General features: G+C 47.9%; 1 protein-coding gene across 4 annotated transcripts in view; it reads left to right on the top strand.

The window, feature by feature from the left end:
- Window positions 1-21,429, top strand: part of LOC119978406 (zonadhesin-like) — a 95,583-nt gene that overhangs the window by 61,234 nt on the left and 12,920 nt on the right. For 3 of the 4 annotated variants that reach the window (XM_038820033.1, XM_038820034.1, XM_038820031.1), the window contains exons 2-3: window positions 15,457-15,511; window positions 17,257-17,343. In XM_038820033.1, coding sequence (XP_038675961.1) covers window positions 17,266-17,343 — 78 coding nt within the window. In that variant the 5' untranslated portion in view covers window positions 15,457-15,511; window positions 17,257-17,265. Of the gene's footprint in view, window positions 1-15,456; window positions 15,512-17,118; window positions 17,159-17,256; window positions 17,344-21,429 lie in introns of those variants that run through there. The other variant, XM_038820032.1, reaches the window with a different exon arrangement.

Raw genomic sequence — 21,429 nt, 5'->3', positions numbered from 1 at the left:
TCCCCCCTTTCTGAGACTGGTACAACTCAGCTGCAACAGGCAGAACAAGGTGACACGGTAACACCAGTGCCACATAAAAGTAGACCAGGGCCCTCTGGAATCGTCCCTCCAGAGGATGCCCAACATGTGGAAGACAGCAGACTCCATGGGCCAAGTGGCCTACTTCTGCTCCCACATCTTCTGGATCCAATTGACTCTTGATTCCATGCCATCAGGCTTTGAGCCCTGGAACCTGAGGATTCATCCCAGTCCTTGCTTTTGAGATGAAGGAGAGCTGACATTGCTATCTCTTGATGGCCAATTAATGTCAGAAGCATGAGTCTCAGGATTGTGACAGGGCACAATTGCTTTCTCCTTCAGGGAGAGGCAGTGCTAATAGGTACCTTTCTTAGTCATATTGCACCAAGGAATCAGATAAGAGTAGGGAAATTTACAACAAATTAAAGGCTTTGTGTCTCAATGCATGAAGCATTGGGAACAGAATTAATGTGTTAACAGGGCAAATAGAGACAAAGGGGTTGGATTTGGTGGTGATTACTGAAATATCATTACAAGGAGACCAGATCTGGGAGTTAAATACCCAAGGGTACTCAGTATTTCAGAAGGATAGACAAAAACGAAAAGGAGTTGGTGTAGCTTTGCGAGTAAAGGAAGGGATCAGTGCTGTAGTGAGAAATGATATAGGCACCGGAGATCAAGATGTGAAATCAGTCTGGGTAAAAATAAGAAATAGCAAAGGGACGAAGTCCCTGGTGGGAGTAATCTATACTCATTAGTTCCACATTAGGGCACAGTATAAACCAGGAAATATTGGAAACTTGCTAGAAAGGTACGACAGTTATCATGGGTGTTTTCTATATGCATATAGACTGGACTAATCAAATTGGCAAGCGTAGCTTCAAAGGAAAGTTCAAAAATGTGTTAGGGATTGTTTCTTGGGGCAATATGTTGTTGATCCAAACAGGGAGCAGACTTTTCTGGATTTGGTATTGTGCAAGAGGAGGGATTAATTAATGACCTCATTGTTAAGATCCTCCAGGGAAGAGTGATCATAGCATGATGGAATTTCAAATTCAGTCTGAGTCCCACGCTAGTGCTATGGAGTTAAACAAAGGTAATTGCATCGGCATAATGACAGATTTGGCCCTAGTGGGCTGGGCAGGAAGACAATAAAATAGGACAGTTGATCAGCAGTGCCAGTTGTTTCAGGAAATATTCAATTCCTCCCAACTAAAATATATTCCAGAGAGGAAGAAACATTGTAAGAGGGGGGGGGGGAAAACAGTCATGGCTGAGCAAGAAAGTTAAAGATAACATAAAGACAAACACAAAGGCATACCATATTGCAAAGGCCAGTGGCGGGCTGGAAGAGAGGAAAACTTTTAAAGATCAACAAAGGGTTACTAAAAAGGTATTGAAAAAGACAAAGGTAAATAATGAAAGAAAACAAGCTAAAAAATAAAAAAGAATCGCAAAAGCTTCTTTAAGTATTTGAAAGGGAAGAGAGTAGCTAAAGTGAATGTTGGGTCCTTTGGAGGATGTGACCAGAGAGTTAATAGTAGGAACATAGAGATGGTGATTATGCTAAATCAATATTTTGCCTCAGTTTTCATGGTGGAGGACACTAGTACCATCCCAATAATGACAGGTAATTCAGAGGTAAAAGAAAGGGAGGAACATGGAACAATCGTCATCAGTAGTGAAAAAGTACGAAATAACCTATTTGTAATTGAAGACAGACAAGTCCCCAGGGCCTGATGGCCTACATCCTAGGGTCTTCAAGGAAATGGCAGTGGAGATTGTGGATCCATTGGTTATAATATTCCAAAATTCCCTGGATGCAGAAAAGATTCCAATGGAATGGAAAAATTCTAATATAACACCCTTAATTCAAAAGGGGAAGGGGACAGGAAGTTGTAAACTATAGACCAGTTTGTTTAACATCTGACATTGAGAAATTGTTAGAATCCATTATAAAGGAAGTAATAAGAGGACATTTGGAAAATCAGAACGCAATCCATCAGAGCCAGCATGGTTTTATGAAGGGTAAATCACGTTTGACTGATTTGCTAGAATTCTTCGAAGATGTAACAAGCTGAGTGGATGATGGGGATTTTGTGGATGTAGTATATCTGGACTTTGAGAAGGCAATTAATAAGGTGCCATACAAAAGGTTAATACACAAAGCACGGTAGCCCTGTGGATAGCACAATTGCTTCACAGCTCCAGGGTCCCAGGTTCGATTCCGGCTTGGGTCACTGTCTGTGTCGAGTCTGCACATCCTCCCCATGTGTGCGTGGGTTTCCTCCGGGTGCTCCGGTTTCCTCCCACAGTCCAAAGATGTGCAGGTTAGGTGGATTGATAAATTGCCCTTAGTGTCCAAAATTGCCCTTAGCGTTGGGTGGGGTTACTGGGTTATGGGGATAAGGTGGAAGTGTTGACCTTGGGTAGGGTGCTCTTTCCAAGAGCCGGTGCAGACTCGATGGGCCGAATAGCCTCCTTCTGCACTGTAAATTCTATGATATCTATGATTAGGGTAATTTATTAGCTTGGATAGAAGACTGACTACCAAGAAGAAGGGAGAGTCTGGATAAATGGGTCCCCTTACATTAGAAGGCATGCAGTGGCACTGATGGCAATACAGAGAAGGTTCACTGGATTGATTCCAGAGATGAGGGGTTTGTGATATGAAGAGGGATTGAACAGTTTAGGCCTGTACTCTCTCGAATTTTCAAGAATGAGCGGAGATCTAATTGAGGTGTAGAAGATGATAAAAGGCATTGCTTCCTCTTGTGGGGCAATTCAGAACGAAAGGTCATGGTTTGAGGAAAAGGAGTAGCAGATTTAAAACAGAGATGAAGAGAAATGATTTCTCACAAAGAGTTGTGAAATTGTGGAATTTACTACTCCAGATGCTGGCACAATGCATAAATTTGAGGAAATAGACATATTTTTAATTGTTTAGGTTGAGGACCCCCATTGGGCATCGTGGTCCTCTCTCTTTCAGGGTCTCATCCATTAGGCCTGCCCAGCCCATTAGGCCTGGCTCCATGGCTCTCCTCTCCCCCCAACTGACCCCATGTGCTCAGTTGCCCCTCCCCAGACTCCCATGCCACATACTGCATACTCATACAGCCAAGACCACTGACACCAACTGCCACCCCTACCCTACCCCACCCTGCAGGTAGAGAGAGGCTTATCCCCCAAAAGCTAGCTTCCTCTTTCTCCCACCCCTTGCCATCCCCCCACTGAACACACTCCTCCCACCCCGGGGCTGTCCAGACATCTCTGTTCCCTCGGCCTCCTTGGTGCGGTGGTACTCACCTCCTTCCTCCCTCTCGGAGGCCACAGCGCCTGGTTCCCATAGATAAAGATTAGTAGTGATTCGTATTGATGTGGCATCAAGCCTGGTGGGTGGGAAGATTCAATGAGGGCTAAAGATGTGACTTTAACCCCGCTAAGTAGATGTGAATGGATTCAAAATCATGTCAATCAGGTATACTTCCTGGGTATGAAACCGAACGTGTAATCGGGGAGGTCCGTGAAAATTGCACTCCGGAATCTCACCGGCTCAAATCCCGCTTCTCAAACTAAAGAGCTGGTCATTGACTTCAGAAAGCAAAGTACTGTACACATCCCTGTCAGCATCAACGGGGTGGAGATGGTTAGCAGTTTCAAATTCCTAGGAGCACACATCTCCAAACATCTGTCCTGATCCACCCACATCAACGCTACCACCAAGAAAGCACAACAGCACCTATACTTCTCAGGAATCTAAGGAAATTCGGTATGTCCACGTTAACTCTGACCAACTTTTACAGATGCACCAGAGAAAGCAATTGCTCGGCCCAAGACCATAAGAAACTTCAGAGAGTCGTTAACACAGCCCAGTCCATCCATTGATTCTATCTACAGCTCCCGCTGCCTGGGAAAAGCGGGCAGCATAATCAAAGACCCCTCCCACCCGGCTTACTCACTCTTTCAACTTTTTCCATCGGGCAGGAGATACAAAGGTCTGAGAACACACACTAAGAGACTCAAGAACACCTCCTTCCCCGCTGTTACCAGACTCCTAAACGACCCTCTTATGGACTGGCCTCACTAACATTACATCCCTGTATGCTTCACCGGATCCCAGTGTTATGTAGTTACATTGTGTACCATTATATATTTTCTTTTATTTCCTTTTTTTGTCATGTATTTAATGATCTGTTGAGCTGTTCGCAGAAAAATACTTTTCACTGTACCTTGATTCATGTGACAATAAACAAAAATCCAATCCAATCCAATTTAGCGCCCATGATGTGATTTGTGTCTGTGGCTAATTGGCCTGAAAAATCGCATCCAATTTTTCTGTCAATTCCACTCTCTGTCCATTGGCCTTTCTGTCAATCATCAAATTATCGAATGATCATAACACAGAAGATGATCATTCAGCCATCTGCTCATGCACTTGCTTTAGTGTTTATTTTATGTTGCCTCTTCTTGTTCTTTATCATCTGCATTAAATTTCTTCTTGTCTGCCAATTCCACCAGCCTGTTTGTGCCTTCTTGAAGCCTATCACTATCCTCACAGTTCACAATACTTGTTTTGAAATTGTGCCCCGCACACCCAAGTCAAGGTCATCAACATAGATCAAGAAAAGCAGCGGTTGTCTTTGTTGGCAAACGCACTATATACCTGCCTGCCTACTGCCAGTCTGAAAATCAGCCACTTCCCTCTGTCTGGAAATTCAAGTGCGCCATATCAACGGCATTACGCTCTCAAAGCTCTCTGTTACTTCATCGAAAAACTCAAGCAATGTGGTTGAGCATGATATCGGGCGAGATCTTCCAATCCTGCCGTCAGCACACCCCCGCGATGGATTTCCTGGTGACATGGGCTGGATTCAAGGGAAATCCCATCGACAGCGGTGGGACTAGAAGATCCTGCCGCTAGCCAACAACAGGCTGTCTCCTGCGGCCAAGAAACACAGCACAGGGAGACCAGAGAATCGAAGAATCTCGCCTGAGGTGGCCTTGCTAAATCCATGCAGGCTTTCCATAACTCATCCACATTTGTCCAAGTGACAATTCAAATTATTGTTTCTAAACCACCAAGGTTGAACTGACTGGCTTGCCCACCTTGTGGAAATGTATCTTGATCTATCTCTTCTTTAAAGGCAGACCATTGTTTAATTATAGGTTTGCCTGCCAATCAGTTCAATGCCTTAGACAGAAACTATTGAGCAATGATTCAGAAACTGAGTCTGTCCAAGGGAAGTCCAGATGGCAACAGATGCACTATGAAGAAATGTCAGCTTAAGGAGCCGAAATGGAAGATTTGAATTTCATTGAAGAGGTGGAGGTGTATACATCACTCATTACTAAATACCTACTGGCTACTGCAAAGAGGATACAGAACATAAAACAAATCCTACTCGGGGTGGGGCACCGATGCTCTGCACAGCGGGGGGCTAGCAGTCCCGCCACTAAAACTACCGGCGTTCCCGACATAAATGGCTGGAGAATTGCCAAGTCCGTGGCCGCGCATGCGCACGGTGACGACCTGCAGCGGTCGAGCCGTACAACATGGCGCCGGCCACATGTGGACCCGGCTGGCCAAATGGTGTTCCCCTGGACCGTCCCTCGCCACCCTCGGGCCACCCCCCACTAGTTCCCCCTAGCCCTCTCCAAAGATCACACGTGACCCGCGCGGTCGTGAACTCGGCACATGGGGGGCAGCGAGGGAGGGCCTCAAAGCGCCGCACTGATGCCGTCACAATGGTGTGCGGCACACACCTCAATGATTTGGAGGGGGCGGAGCATCCGAAAGAAGGTGCTGACCCGGTCTGGTTGTAAAAGGGGATTCTCCACCAGATCGCCAAATACGATTTTGGCATCGGGCAACGGAGAATGCCGCCCGAGAGGTGGCAGAACAGGTAGATAGAGTGGTGAAGAGGGTATACAGAATATTTGCCTTCATTAGCCTCTTACCACCTGTCCACCTACCCTGCACATCTTTGGGTTGTGGGGGTGAAACCCACGCAAACACGGGGAGAATGTGCAAACTCCACACGGACAGTGACCCAGAGCCGGGATCGAACCTGGGACCTCGGTGCCATGAGGCAGCAGTGCTATCCATTGTGCCACCGTGATGCTCCTCAGATGGAATATTTTGTGCAATTCTGGTAGCCGCACCATCGGAATGAAGTGGATGTTGCTTGGGATGGAAATTTTCAGCTATGAGGAGAGACTGGAGAGGCTGGGTTTGTTTTTCCTGGAGCAGAGGAGGGATCTGATGGAGGTATTCAGAATTACAAGGAGCATAGGTAGGGTAGTTCGTAAGAATATTTTCCCAATGGCAGAGGTGTCGAAGACAAGAACAAAGAACAAGAACAAAGAAAATTACAGCACAAGAACAGGCCCTTCGGCCCTCCCAGCCTGCGCCGATCCAGATCCTTTATCTAAACTGTCGCCTATTTTCCAAGGATCTACTTCCCTCTGTTCCCCGCCCGTTCATATGTCTGTCCAGATTCATCTTAAATGATGCTATCGTACCTGCCTCTACTACCTCCGCTGGCAAAGCGTTCCAGGCACCCACCACCCTCTGCGTAAAAAACTTTCCACGCACATCTCCCTTAAACTTTCCCCCTCTCACCTTGAAATCGTGACCCCTTGTAATTGACACCCCCACTCTTGGAAAAAGCTTGTTGCTATCCACCCTGTCCATACCTCTCATAATTTTGTAGACCTCAATCAGGTCCCCCCTCAACTTCCGTCTTTCCAACAAAAACAATCCTAATCTACTCAACCTTTCTTCATAGCTAGCACCCTCCATACCAGGCAACATCCTGGTGAACCTCCTCTGCTCCCTCTCTAAAACATCCACATCCTTCTGGTAATGTGGCGACCAGAACTGCACGCAGTATTCCAAATGTGGCCAAACCAAAGTCCTACACAACTGTAACATGAACTGCCGACTCTTGTACTCAATACCCCGTCCGATGAAGGCAAGCATGCTGTATGCCTTCTTGACCACTCTATCGAACTGCTTTGCCACCTTCAGGATACAATGGACCTGAACTCCCAGATCTCTCTGTACATCAATTTTCCCCAGGACTCTTCCATTGACCATATAGTCCGCTCTTGAATTAGATCTTCCAAACTTGAATTAAATCTTCCAAAAAAGAGGGCAGAGGTTTAGAACATACAGTGCAGAAGGAGGCCATTCGGCCCATCGAGTCTGCACCGACTCACTTACGCCCTTACTTCCACCCTATCCCCATAACCCAATAACCCCTCCTAAACTTTTTTGGTCACTAAGGGCAATTTATCATGGTCAATCCACCTAACCTGCACATCTTTGGACTGTGGGAGGAAACCGGAGCACCCGGAGGAAACCTATGCAGACACGGGGAGAATGTGCAGACTCCACACAGACAGTGACCCAGCGGGGAATCGAACCTGGAACCTTGGTGCTCTGAAGCCACAGTGCTAATCACTTGTGCTGGGTGAGGAGTAAGTGGTTTAGAGGGACCTGAGGAAACATTTTACCACCCAGAGGGGGGATATGGAAGGCTCTGACTACGTGCTGCCATGTGCCACAGTGGGTAGATTTGTGAGTGGACTGAGGGGGGCCCAGCGCCCCCAGTGGAGGTTGAATGTGGGGTTGTTGGCGATGAAGAGGTGTGCAAGTGGGTGAGGGCTGCCACCCGGTGGTACGTGGAGCTAAATGATACAGTGGAGGTCATGGCTGTCACGCTCTGGGAGGCGCTCAAAGCAGTGGTTAGGGGACCAATTCGGGCGCATCGGGAGAAGGCAGAGAGGGCAGAGATGGCAAGGATGGTAGATGACATCCTGAGGATGGACAGAAGGTATTCGGAGACCCCAGAGGCAGAGCTGTTGACGGAGAGGCAGAGGCTCTCGATGGAGTTTGGGTTAGTGTCCATGGGGAAGGCAGTGGGGCAGTTTCGGAGGGCCACAGGTGCAGTATAATGAATACGGTAAGAATGCGAGTAGGATGCCGGTCCACGAGCAGAGGCAGCAAGAGGTGGAGAGGGAGATTGGCAGAGTACAGGACAAGATGGACAGGGTGGTGTTGGATCGGAAGAGGGTGAACAGTGTATTTGAGGCATTTTGCAGGCGATTATTTGAGACGAAGCCCCCGGCCGGGGGGGGGAGGGAATGCGGCGGTTCCTGGACAGGTTGGAGGATCCCAAGTTGGAGGAGGAGTTGGTGCAGGGATTGGGGCCCAAACGGGTTGAAGGAGGTGATGGAGGTGATAGAGAGCATGGGGCGATGCAGGCAGGGAAGACCCTGGGCCTGGACGGGTTTATAAAAGGTTTGGAGGGGTCCTGGGTCCACTGCTGGTGAGGGCGTATATCAAGGCTAGGGAGGGGGGAACCATCCCCCCCCCCTCCCCCCCCCCCCCCCACACTATCACAGGCATCCATCTCCCTGATATTGAAAAAAGACAAGGATCCGGAGCAGTGTGCGTCGTACCGCCCGATATCATTATTGACGGCAAGTTGTTGCTGAAGGCATTGGCTTTACGAATCGAGTACTGCGTCCCGGGGGGGATAAGTAAGGACAAACTGGTTTCATAAAAGGGGCAGTTGTCGGCGAATGTGAGGGGCTACTCAACGTAATCATATTGCCTTCGGAGGGGCAGGAGAGGGAGGTGCTGGTGACGATGGATACGAGGAAGGCATTCGACCAGGTGGAGTGGGAATATCTGTGGGAGGTGCTGGGGTGGTTTGGGTTTGGGCAGTGATTTGTGGACTGGGTCCGGTTGCTATACAAGGCACCGGTCGCAAGTGTGCAGATGAACCAAGTGAGTTTGGGATATTTTGGGTTGGACCGGGGGACAAGTAAGGCTTGCCCGCTCTCGCCATTACTCTTTGCTTTGGCGTTGAGCCGCTGGCAATGTTGCTTAGAGCGTTGAGAGCTTGGAGAGGGATTCTGCATGGGGGGGCGGGAGGGGGGGGGAGGGGGGGGGGGTGCCGAGCTCAGGGTCTTGCAGTACACGGACGGCCTGCTGCTATACATTTTGTTGCCATTCGGCCGTATTGGGGGCATTATGGGGATTCTGAAGGAATTTGGCAGGTTCTCTATGTACAAGTTGAATATGGAAAGAGCTAGATGTTCCTGATTGAGACTAGAGGGCAGGAGAGGAGATTAGAGGAGCTGCCGTTCAAGGGAGTGGCAGGCAGGGATTGAGCGCTTTGGTGATCTGTTTATTGGGGGCAGATGCGCCGGAGGACCTGGAGGAAGAATACGAGTTGCCCAGGGGGAATGGTTTTAGGTACTTGCAGTTCTGGGATTTTGTGAGGAGAGGTGTGCTGTCCTTTCTGAGGCTGCCGTCCCTGGGGTTGCAGGATAAGGTGCTGTGGAAGGAGGAGATAGGTGAGGGGAAGGTGTCCAAAGTCTACAAGAAGTTGATGGACTGGGAGGGGGCCCTGGTGGAAGATTTAAAGTGGAAGTGGAAGGAGGAGCTGGGAGGTGGAGGCCGGATGTGGGTTGAGGCCCTATGGATGGTGAATACGTCCTCGTCACGTGCGAGGCTAAACCTCATTCAGCCTAAGGTAATTTATGGGGCACATGCAACGGTAGTGCGGATGAGTAGGTTTTTTGAGAAGGTGGATAATAGATGTGGGCGGTACATGGGGAGGCACGCAAATCGCACCCACATGTTTTGGGCATGTCCAGCTGAAGGGGTTCTGACAGGGGTTTGTGGATGTAATGTCCGAGGTGCTGGGGATGAAGGTCGCCTCGAGTCCAGAGGTAGCGATATTTGGGGTGTCGGAAGACCCGGGAGTCCAGGAGGCGAGAGAGGCCGATGTCTTGGCCTTTGCCTCCCTGTTAGCCCGGAGACAGATCTTGCTCGGGTTGAGGGACTCGGAGCCGCCGGAAGCAGGATTGTGGGTGAGCGACCTGGCGGAATTCCTGAGGCTGGAGAAGGTTAAGTTGGTTCTGAGGGAGTCGGTTGATCCACTCGGATGTGGAAGCCGTTTATTGATTTCTTTAAGGAGGATTGAGGGGTCACAAGAGGGTGGGAGGGCGGGTAAGGGGGTTAAAATCGGAAAGGCAGGGTTGGATAAGAGGGTGATATTGGGGGAGCGGTGGGGTGGGTGTTAGTTATTTATTATGTTGTATGATTCTTCTTCTGCATTTGTTTGTTATATGAAAATGCCTTGAATAAAATATTTCAAAAAAAAGAAAGGGTAACTAGAAATCCTGACTTTCAAGAAATACTGCTGGAATAAAGATATTAATGGGGAGGGGTTTCCCGCACAACCCGTCGCCTGTTTTGTGATAGTGGAGGAGACCCACCATTGGCTGGCAGCAGGACCATCCAGTCCCACTGTTGTCAACGGGGTTTTCCATTGTATGCACTCCCTGCTGCCAGTAAACCTATGATGGAGGTACGCCATTGGTGGGACAGGAAGATCCCATTGGCATGAATGGCTGGATAGTCCCGGCCATTAGTTTGATTGCAAATGTTTTTGTGACTCTCTCTGCTGCTATAATCTAAAGGACAAAATTCAAAAGGGTGGTGGTGGTGCAGGAGCAGAGGAACCTGTTGTTATTTTTACACAAATCATCGGACTTGACAGGGAAGGTTGAGAAATCAGTTACTAAAACACCCATTACCTCACGGTGCCGAGGTACCAGGTTCGATCCCGGCCCTGGGTCACTGTCCGTGTGGAGTTTGCAGATTCTCCCCATGTTTGATGGATCTCACCCCCACAACCTTCCACCAGGGGCATGGGAACCTGGATTGTAGTTTTGGGGTGCGAGAGATTGAGAGTAGAGAGGTCAGGAGCACAGATTTGACTTCGCAGGAAGGCGGCAGTGTTCAGGTAGGTGGTTTGAAGTGTGTCTATTTCAATGCCAGGAGTATACGAAATAAGGTAGGGGAACTGGCAGCATGGGTTGGTACCTGGGACTTCGATGTTGTGGCCATTTCAGAGACATGGATAGAGCAAGGACAGGAATGGTTGTTGCAGGTTCCGGGGTTTAGGTGCTTTAGTAAAGTCAGAGAAGGGGGCAAAAGAGGGGGAGGTGTGGCGCTGCTAGTCAAGGACAGTATTACGGTGGCAGAAAGGGTGCAAGATGGGGACTCTTCTTCCGAGGTAGTATGGGCTGAGGTTAGAAACAGGAAAGGAGAGGTCACCCTGCTGGGAGTTTTCTATAGGCCACCTAATAGTTCTAGAGATGTAGAGGAAAGGATGGCGAAGATGATTCTGGAAAAGAGCGAAAGTAACAGGGTAGTTGTTATGGGAGACTTTAACTTTCCTAATATTGACTGGAAAAGATATAGTTCGAGTACATTGGATGGGTCGTTCTTTGTACAATGTGTGCAGGAGGGTTTTCTGACACAATATGTTGACAGGCCAACAAGAGGTGAGGCCACTTTGGATTTGGTTTTGGGTAATGAACCAGGCCAGGTGTTAGATCTGGAGGTAAGTGAACACTTTGGAGACAGTGACCACAATTCGGTGACTTTTACATTAGTGATGGAAAGGGATAAGTATACCCCGCAGGGCAAGAGTTATAGCTGGGGGAAGGGCAATTATGATGCCATTAGACATGACTTAGGATGTGTAGGTTGGAGAAGTAGGCTGCAAGGGTTGGGCACACTGGATATGTGGAGCTTGTTCAAGGAACAGCTATTGCGTGTTCTTGATCAGTACGTACCAGTCAGACAGGGAGGAAAGGGTAGAGCGAGGGAACCGTGGTTTACCAAAGAAGTGGAATCTCTTGTTAAGAGGAAAAAGGAGGCCTATGTGAAGATGAGGCGTGAAGTTTCAGTTGGGGCGCTTGATAGTTACAGGGAAGCGAGGAAGGATCTAAAGAGAGAGCTAAGACGAGCAAGGAGGGGACATGAGAAGTCTTTGGCAGGTAGGATCAAGGAAAACCCAAAAGCTTTCTATAGGTATGTCAGGAATAAAAGAATGACTAGGGTAAGAGTAGGGCCAGTCAAGGACAGTGGTGGGAAGTTGTGTGTGGAGGCTGAGGAGATAAGCGAGATACTAAATGAATACTTTTTGTCAGTATTCACTCAGGAAAAAGATAATATTGTGGAGGAGAATGCTGAGACCCAGGCTATTAGAATAGATGGCATTGAGGTGAGTAGGGAAGAAGTGTTGGCAATCCTGGACAAGGTGAAAATAGATAAGTCCCCGGGGCCTGATGGGATTTATCCTAGGATTCTCTGGGAAGCCAGGGAAGAGATTGCTGAGCCTTTGGCTTTGATTTTTAGGTCATCATTGGCTACAGGAATAGTGCCAGAGGACTGGAGGATAGCAAATGTGGTCCCTTTGTTCAAGAAGGGGAGTAGAGATAACCCCGGTAACTATAGGCCGGTGAGCCTAACATCTGTGGTGGGTAAAGTCTTGGAGAGGATTATAAAAGATACGATTTATAATCATCTAGATAGGAATAATATGATTAGGGATAGTCAGCATGGTTTTGTGAAGGGTAGGTCATGCCTCACAAACCTTATCGAGTTCTTTGAGAAGGTGACTGAACAGGTGGACGAGGGTAAAGCAGTTGATGTGGTGTATATGGATTTCAGTAAAGCGTTTGATAAGGTTCCCCACGGTCGGCTATTGCAGAAAATACGGAGGCTGGGGATTGAGGGTGATTTAGAGATGTGGATCAGAAATTGGCTAGTTGAAAGAAGACAGAGAGTGGTGGTTGATGGGAAATGTTCAGAATGGAGTTCAGTTACGAGTGGCGTACCACAAGGATCTGTTCTGGGGCCGTTGCTGTTTGTCATTTTTATAAATGACCTAGAGGAGGGAGCAGAAGGATGGGTAAGTAAATTTGCAGACGACACTAAAGTCGGTGGAGTTGTAGACAGTGCGGAAGGATGTTGCAGGTTACAGAGGGACATAGATAAGCTGCAGAGCTGGGCTGAGAGGTGGCAAATGGAGTTTAATGTGGAGAAGTGTGAGGTGATTCACTTTGGAAAGAATAACAGGAATGCGGAATATTTGGCTAATGGTAAAATTCTTGGTAGTGTGGATGAGCAGAGGGATCTCGGTGTCCATGTACATAGATCCCTGAAAGTTGCCACCCAGGTTGATAGGGTTGTGAAGAAGGCCTATGGTGTGATGGCCTTTATTGGTAGAGGGATTGAGTTCCGGAGCCATGAGGTCATGTTGCAGTTGTACAAAACTCTAGTACGGCCGCATTTGGAGTATTGCGTACAGTTCTGGTCGCCCCATTATAGGAAGGACGTAGAAGCTTTGGAACGGGTGCAGAGGAGATTTACCAGGATGTTGCCTGGTATGGAGGGAAAATCTTATGAGGAAAGGCTGATGGACTTGAGGTTGTTTTCGTTAGAGAGAAGAAGGTTAAGAGGTGACCTAATAGAGGCATACAAAATGATCAGAGGGTTAGATAGGGTGGACAGCGAGAGCCTTCTCCCGCGGATGGAGGTGGCTATCACGAGGGGACATAGCCTTAAATTGAAGGGTAATAGATATAGGACAGAGGTCAGAGGTGGGTTTTTTACGCAAAGAGTGGTGAGGCCGTGGAATGCCCTACCTGCAACAGTAGTGAACTCGCCAACATTGAGGGCATTTAAAAGTTTATTGGATAAGCATATGGATGATAAGGGCATAGTGTAGGTTAGATGGCCTTTAGTTTTTTTTCCATGTTGGTGCAACATTGAGGGCCGAAGGGCCTGTACTGCGCTGTATCGTTCTATGTTCTATGTTCTATGTTCTAACCCAAAGATGTGCAGGGTAGGTGGATTGGCCACACTAAGTTGGCCCTTAATTGGGAAAAATGAATTGGGTACTCAAAATTTATTTCAAAAAGTAAAAATATCCATGACCTTGAGTTTTATAAATAGAAGCTTAGAATACAAAAGCAAGGAATTTATGATGAAGCTTCATAAAACTTATTTTCAGCATGTCAAGCTGTAGCTAAAAGCCTTCCCTCTGATGTGTTGGAACCCTTTGATGTCTCTCCCAGTCAAGTTCAAAGATCTGGCAGATGAAGGTGAAAGTCAGAGTTGCACCTGGTGCTAGGAAGCACTTCAAAACAAAGACGCAGCCTCTTAAAAGAAACTGTGGTCAGAAAAAACATCTGCTCAAAGAGGAAGCACTACAGAGTTAATGGACTGTGAAAAGTTATAAAAACAAACAAAGCACACCCTCCTTTGGAATAGCCTGTAGCTTTCAATCAAGAGGCTTGTAAAAAGTAATGGGCCATGAAATGGAATGTAAACCATGCAGTCCAATGCTTTTAGGCTTTTCAAGATGCCAAGGGACTTGAAAAAGCTAAAGTAGAATGAAATTGGCTGTGTGAAAAGCACTTCAAAGATCTGCAACACATCAGAAGAAATAAGTTCTCCCTCATCTGGCAGATCTTCAAACTTAAAATACTGGCAGAGACATCAAGGCATTGCAAGACATCAGAGAGAAGACATTTAGCTACACCTTGACATGCTGACAGACAGTTTCACGATTTTCAAAGCTACAGAGAGAAGACCTGGAAGACCATCCCAGGAAAGACCTCTGAACTGAGTCCCCCCATCGGAACCCGAGGCTCCCCTCCCCCCACCCCCTCAGAATCCCTGGCACCTGGTCTCTGCTTGTCACACCCAGGAGTGTTTGGCGCCTGTAGGACTTCGAGCTGGGAGCTTGGGAGACCGGCATATCCGGCTTCAAATCCAGTAATTATAAATAAATGTAGATCAGCTGTAATCAGGGCAAGAAACTGATCGGGCCAGGCGCAGCAGGCTGGGAGACTCGCAATGGGTTTGATGTCTGACAAGAATCCCAATTTGGTTGTTTTGCCTGATTCAACGGGCCATCGTGAATCCCGGCTGGGGCTAGTGGTCCTGGAGTATTGTCCCCAGTGTCTCTGTTAGTCAATCATTCTGCCAGCCAGGGTCTCTGTCAATCAGCAGCTCTTTTACTGTCTCTGTCAACGTCACATCAGTCAGTCCCTCTTTCATTCTGACACCATCAATCATTCTCTCTCAGTCAGTCTCTCTGACATTCTGACACCATCAGTCATTCTCTCTCACTCAGTCTCTCTGACATTCTGACACCATCAATCATTCTCTCTCACTCAGTCTCTCTGACATTCTGACACCATCAATCATTCTCTCTCACTCAGTCTCTCTGACATTCTGACACCATCAATCATTCTCTCTCACTCAGTCTCTCTGACATTCTGACACCATCAATCATTCTCTCTCTCACTCAGTTTTTCTGACAGTTGTTGGCTCTCTTCGACTATTGATTCCTGTCACGCCAATCAGTAGGTGGAAGGATTTTGAGTAAAATATGGATAGATTAATTCAATTAAATGGCTCATGACTGAGGCCCCAAATTAGAACGTGCTGTTTAAAATTTTCAAAATGGAAGGGTGGTTCCAATGGTATGGAATCTGCTCTTTAGTTTTTGCCTATTCTCAGTCTAACTGTCTTGTGTTCTATTCCCCCTATAGGACTGGCCAGGTCAAGGTATGGGAGATCAGAAATGTGAGCCAGGACGGAGTCACGGTTAGTAATTCCAGCATCAATTTATGGAAGGAATTGTTTTTTAAATGATTGTTTCATGGGATGTGTGCTAGGCCAGCATGTACTGTCCATCTCTAACTGCCCCTGCAAAGGTGGGGGTGGGCTGCCTTCCACGATTTTGACCCAGCAACAGCGAAGGAATGGCCGATATATTTCCAAGTCGGGGTGGTGAGTGACTCGGAGGGGAAGTTCCAGATGGTGGTGTTCCCAGGTGTCTGCTGCCCTTGTCCTTCTAGATGGTGGGTTGTCGTAGGTTCAGAAAGTTCTGTCAAAGATGAAAAATGTTGGATCAAAAATATGCAAGACCTCACTCTGTACATCAAAATCATTGCTGCAGACGGGACGTTTTCAATTTCAGGCAACCAGTTGCAGAATCAAAGGCCAGAATTTTCACTGTAGCCGGGGCCCTGCCCCCGGCTGAGTGGTCGGCCTGCCTCCATAGGACCAGGAAGCCATAACCAGCTCTAATGGTCGTCACGTTGTCATGATGTCCATCACCATTTGGGAGAATGTCCTGCTTCTCAGAGCTGTCAGACACTCAGAGAGCCCCTGGGGGAAGTAGTTTGGGGAGGCAGTGGCGTCATGGTATTGTCATTGAACTAATAAGCCAGATTCGAATCCCGCCATGGCAGATGGTGAAATTTGAATTCGATAAAATAATCTCAAATTAAAAGTCTAAAGATGACCATGAAATCATTGTAGATTGTAAAACCCATCTGGTTTATTAATGCCCTTTAGGGAAGGAAATCTGTCGTCCATATCTGGTCTGACCTACATGAGACTCCAGACCCACAGCAATGTGGTTGACTCTTAAATGCCCTCAGGGGTGGGCATATATATAAATGCTGGTCCAGCCAGCGATGCCCACATCCCATGAACAAATTTTTTAAAAGGTCACTGTTGGAATTGCAGCCCCCCCCCCCCCCCCATGAGGAGCCGTGCAGGAGAGGAGGCCAGGCCGCAAGAAAAGTGGGGTTGTTTCACTGGGCCAGCCAGGAAGGCCCCAGTGAGGGAAATACACAGGGAGGGGGGTGGCACCTGGTCAAGAGGCTGAGGATGGTGGACAAGCCGAGGCAGCACTTGCCATTGTGTGGGTCTCTGTTGATCACAAGGCAACCAATCGGTGGGAACTCTGTCCCCTCTCCCACCACCCTTAACCCCCTAGCCAGGCCACACGGATTCATCTGGCAGCCTTGCAATATTGTGTGGATACCCTCACAGCTGGTGAAATGGTGTTGCTAGTAAGCTCTTAAGTGGCCATTAATGGGCACGTGGCACCAACCCTGTCACTGGTAAAAAATACCAGCAGGAGTGGGGAAGACGATGGATATGGGTGTGGGATGGGAGAGGGGATGTACTGGTGTGGGGTGGGGAAGGGAACAGTGGGACAGTAGTGAATGATAGATCACATCTTTAGCCGTCTCTATGTTGATCCTCACTTGCATAAATCCTGGTTTTAGTTAGGATCAGATGAGTATTGGTGCCAAATGCTGAAATTTGACACTAAATAAATCACAAATGATGACCATCAAGTTTTATATTATTGATTGTAGTTCCCTTCATTTCTCAGCATTGGCTCCAACAAATAACAGTGGAGATCAATGAAAGACTCAAAAATGAAATGAAACTGTGAGTACTTTGGGATACATGTTGATCCAAAGCCTATCAGAGCCCTTCATCAAATACCCTTAACACATTGGCTAATGGTATTTTTCTCTGATTTTCAGACCGATAAGATGGGAAACAATAAGTCAAGTGTCTCTAATGTACTGCACAAAGCCTCCCAGAGTGTGATCGTCATTCAGTCACCCTTAGTAAGTGGCACATTTCATCCAGTAGATCCACCCATTCCCTTCCCTCCTGATACATTGGAGTTACACCATGGAATCAGGCCCTTCAGCCCATCTAACCTAAATCAGTGTTTCCCCTCCACATTCTCTGTAATTACCTGCTTTGATTTATTTTTGTTTGGGCTATCATCTAATCTTTATTGTTGACATAGCTTCTGTCTCGGTCACCAACCCCAGAACTCTGCAGAGTCTCACAGATCTGTGTATGAAGTGTCTACCCTAAACCTTTTAATCTTCTATCTAACCTGTCCCATCCCTTCATACTCACCTCAGGAAAGATCTTGACCTCAAGTGTGCAATATAGATTCACTGGAATGTTACCAAGGCTAAAATGGTTAAATTATGTCAAGAGGTTGCATCTATTTGCTTTGCATCCCCCTCATTAAAGAAGGTAACCATAAGGCCATAAGACATAGGAGCAGAATTAGGCCACTCGGCCCATTGAGTCTGCTCCGCCATTCAATCATGGCTGATATTTTCTCATCCCCATTCTCCTGCCTTCTCCCCATAACTCCTGATCCCTTTATTAATCAAAAACCTATCTATCTCTGTCTTAAAGACATTCAATGATTTGGCCTCCACAGCCTCCTGTGGTAAAGAGTTCCACAGATTCACCACCCTCTAGCTGAAGAAATTCCTCCTCATCTCGGTTTTAAAGGATTGTCCCTTCAGTCTGAGATGGTGTCCTCTGGTTCTAGTTTTTCCTATAAGTGGAAACAACCTCTCCACGTCCACTCTATCCAGGCCTCGCAGTATCCTGTAGGTTTCAATAACATCCCCCCTCATCCTTCTAAACTCCAACAAGTACAGACCCAGCGTCCTCAACCATTCCTCATACGACAAGTTCTTAATTCCAGGGATCATTCTTGTGAACCTCCTCTGGACCCTTTCCAAGGCCAACACATCCTTCCTTAGATTCAAACCCAAAACTGCTCACAATACTCCAAATGGGGTCTGACCAGAGCCTTATACAGCCTCAGAAGTACATCCCATGCCTTGTATTCTAGCCCTCTTGACATGAATGCTAACATTGCATTTGCCTTTTTAACTGCCGACTGAAACTGCACATTAACCTTAAGAGAATCGTGAACAAGGACTCCCAAGTCCCTTTGTGCTTCTGATTTCCTAAGCATTTCCCCATTTCGTAAATAGTCTATGCCTAAATTCCTCCTTCCAAAGTGCATAACCTCACACTTTTCCACATTGTATTTCATTCGGCAAGTCATTGCTCACTCTCCTAGCTTGTCCAAATCCTTCTGCAACCGTCGTGCTTCCTCAATACTACCTGTCCCTCTACAGATCTTTGTATCATCTGCAAACTTAGCAACAGTGCCTTCAGTACCTTCTTCCAGATCATTAATGTATATTGTAAAATGTTGTGGTCCCAGCACAGACCCCTGAGGCACATCACTAGCCACCAGCTGCCATCCTGAAAAAGACTCCTTTTTCCCTACTCTCTGCCTTCTGCTGGTCAGCCAATCCTCTATCCAAGTCAGGATCTTACCCTGAACACCTTAATGGGATGATCTAATCGAGATATTTATGATGAGGGTTTGATAGGCTTTCACGACAGAAACAGCTTCCTCTGGTGAGAGAGAGTTAAGGAAGCACAGCCAGGCTGTTCAGGAAGAAAATCAGAAAGCTGTTTTTCCCAATTTAATGGTCACAGAGGAGTCCGGCAAGAAAGTTTGACAAAAAGGTTTATTGACAAAATAAACCATGTACAAGCACAATTCAAGTCCTAGGTGGGACAGCACACAACAGCACAGTTCCTACGTGGGCCAGCTTTCATGTCCCAAGGCCAATGGCCCGCTGATGGGTCTCCACCCCTCAGCAGGGAAGCTCGGACTTCACGAGGCTCACAGTCCCCGTGGCTCTCGTGGGGTTTATAACACCATCACAAAGTGTGGAACTCTGGTACTCTCTCCCCAACAGACTGTGACTTTCTAACTGCAGGGGCCTCACGGTAGCATGGTGGTTAGCATCAATGCTTCACAGCTCCAGGGTCCCAGGTTCGATTCCCGGCTGGGTCACTGTCTGTGTGGAGTCTGCACGTCCTCCCCGTGTGTGCGTGGGTTTCCTCCGGGTGCTCCGGTTTCCTCCCACAGTCCAAAGATGTGCGGGTTAGGTGGATTGGCTATGCTAAATTGCCCGTAGTGTAAGGTTAATGGGGGGGATTGTTGGGTTACGGGTATACGGGTTACGTGGGTTTAAGTGGGGTGATCATTGCTCGGCACAACATCGAGGGCCGAAGGGCCTGTTCTGTGCTGTACTGTTCTATGTTCTATGTTCTAATTGGAGCTTTGAAGACTGAGACTGCTAACGTTTTGGTGGGAAGGGTATGGAGGGATTATGGGACTCACAGAGTTAATGCGCTGTGAGCTAATTGCATGGTGGGATAGGTTCGAGGGCAGAATGGTATCCTCCAGCTCCCATGTTTCCCAATTCCCAAGCGACGTCTTGCAAATGATGGAAGGGGTCTTTAGGTTGAACACAGAGAGACTATTTCCTCTGGTCGGAGAATTCAGGCCAAATTCAGACCTTAAAATTAGAAGTAAAATCAGGAAACACTTTTTTCACATAAAATGCAGTAGAAATCTCAAATTCTCCCCCTTAATATTTTGGGGGCACGACTGGAGATTTTTAGGATTGATATTTGGTAGGTGAAGGTATTGAGGGAAATGGAGAAAATGGGCGGGATTCTCCGTTGCCCGACGCCAAAATTGGGAACAGCGATCGGGTCAATAATGGCTCCAGGTGCCAAAATCATGGCAAGCGCCGGTTTGACCCCCCTTCCAAATCGGCATTATCGGGATGCGTGCTGAATGTCGCAACCCCGTTGGTATGTCATTAGCGGGCCCACCCGCGATACTCTGCCGAGTTCCCGATGGTGAGAACATGCAGACTCCACACAGACAGTGACCCAAGCCAGGAATAGAACCTGGGACCCTGGAGCTGTGAAGCAGCAGTGCTACCCACTGTGCTACCGTGCTGCCCTCATCTCCCTGGATGTGAAGCATTTAAATGTTCAGAAAAGATTTAACTAATTGTTGTACCTTCTGGAGGTGGAGGACTGTCTCACAGTACAGAAGGTGATTATACATTAATTTATTGGACCTAAAACTTCGAACCATCTGAGTGAATTCTTTGCATGAACCTTCAATTCCAGAATGCTTTTCTGGTTATCAGCTAAGATCTTGTGCAGCATTTTATTGATCACCTCATCATTTCTTTCCTCGAGGCCATTGCTGAAAAGGTTTTCAGCAGTGGTATTCACAACCGTCATGTTCATACCTTCACACATTTCTCTAACTTTGGCATTGGCGAAATACCCTTCACTGTCATTCAAAACATTTGTGCCGGGCTTCTCCATTCTGGAGCTTACGAGCTCCCATCAACGAAGAACCGGGTGTGGTCTCCACTGAGGCTTGAAGTGGGGCCCAGGAGAGTCTTTCTCCTTAACCATGTAAATTTATGCATGGTGGAGAGCTCGCTGTATTCCATCGGACACCTAGGGGCGGGATTCTCTGACCCCACGCAGGGTCGGAGAATCGGCGGGCAGCGGCGTTATTTCCGCTCCCGCAGGGTTTTGAAATCTCCCACCGGCCAAAAACCGGCGTTGTGCAAATCCCACCGGCAGCCTCTGAAAACAGCTGGCGCTGGCGGGATTTCAATTTTTTTTCACTTACCTCAAATCTCCGGCCCGGATGGGCCGAAGTCCCGCCGACGTGGCCACGGGTCACGTCGGCGCAAATCAAAGTTGCTTTAAAACGGCGTCAACCATTGATGATGGTTGACGCCGTTCAGTGTCGGGGGGTGGGTTGCGGCATCGGGGGGGGGGGTTGGGTTGCGGCATGGGGGGGGGGTTGGGTTGCGGCATGGGGGGGGTTGGGTTGCGGCATGGGGGGGTGGGTTGCGGCATCGGGGGGGTTGCGGCATCGGGGGGTGGGTTGCGGCATCGGGGGGGTTGCGGCATCGGGGGGGGGCATCGGGGGGGTGAGTTGCGGCATCCGGGGGGGTTGCGGCATCGGGGGGGGCATCGGGGGGGGG

The sequence above is a fragment of the Scyliorhinus canicula genome, chromosome 15, assembly GCF_902713615.1.
Source record: "Scyliorhinus canicula chromosome 15, sScyCan1.1, whole genome shotgun sequence".
Classification (NCBI taxonomy): Eukaryota; Metazoa; Chordata; class Chondrichthyes; order Carcharhiniformes; family Scyliorhinidae; genus Scyliorhinus; species Scyliorhinus canicula.
Note: the sequence above shows the minus strand (reverse complement) of the source record. Positions and strands in the feature narration are given on the sequence as shown.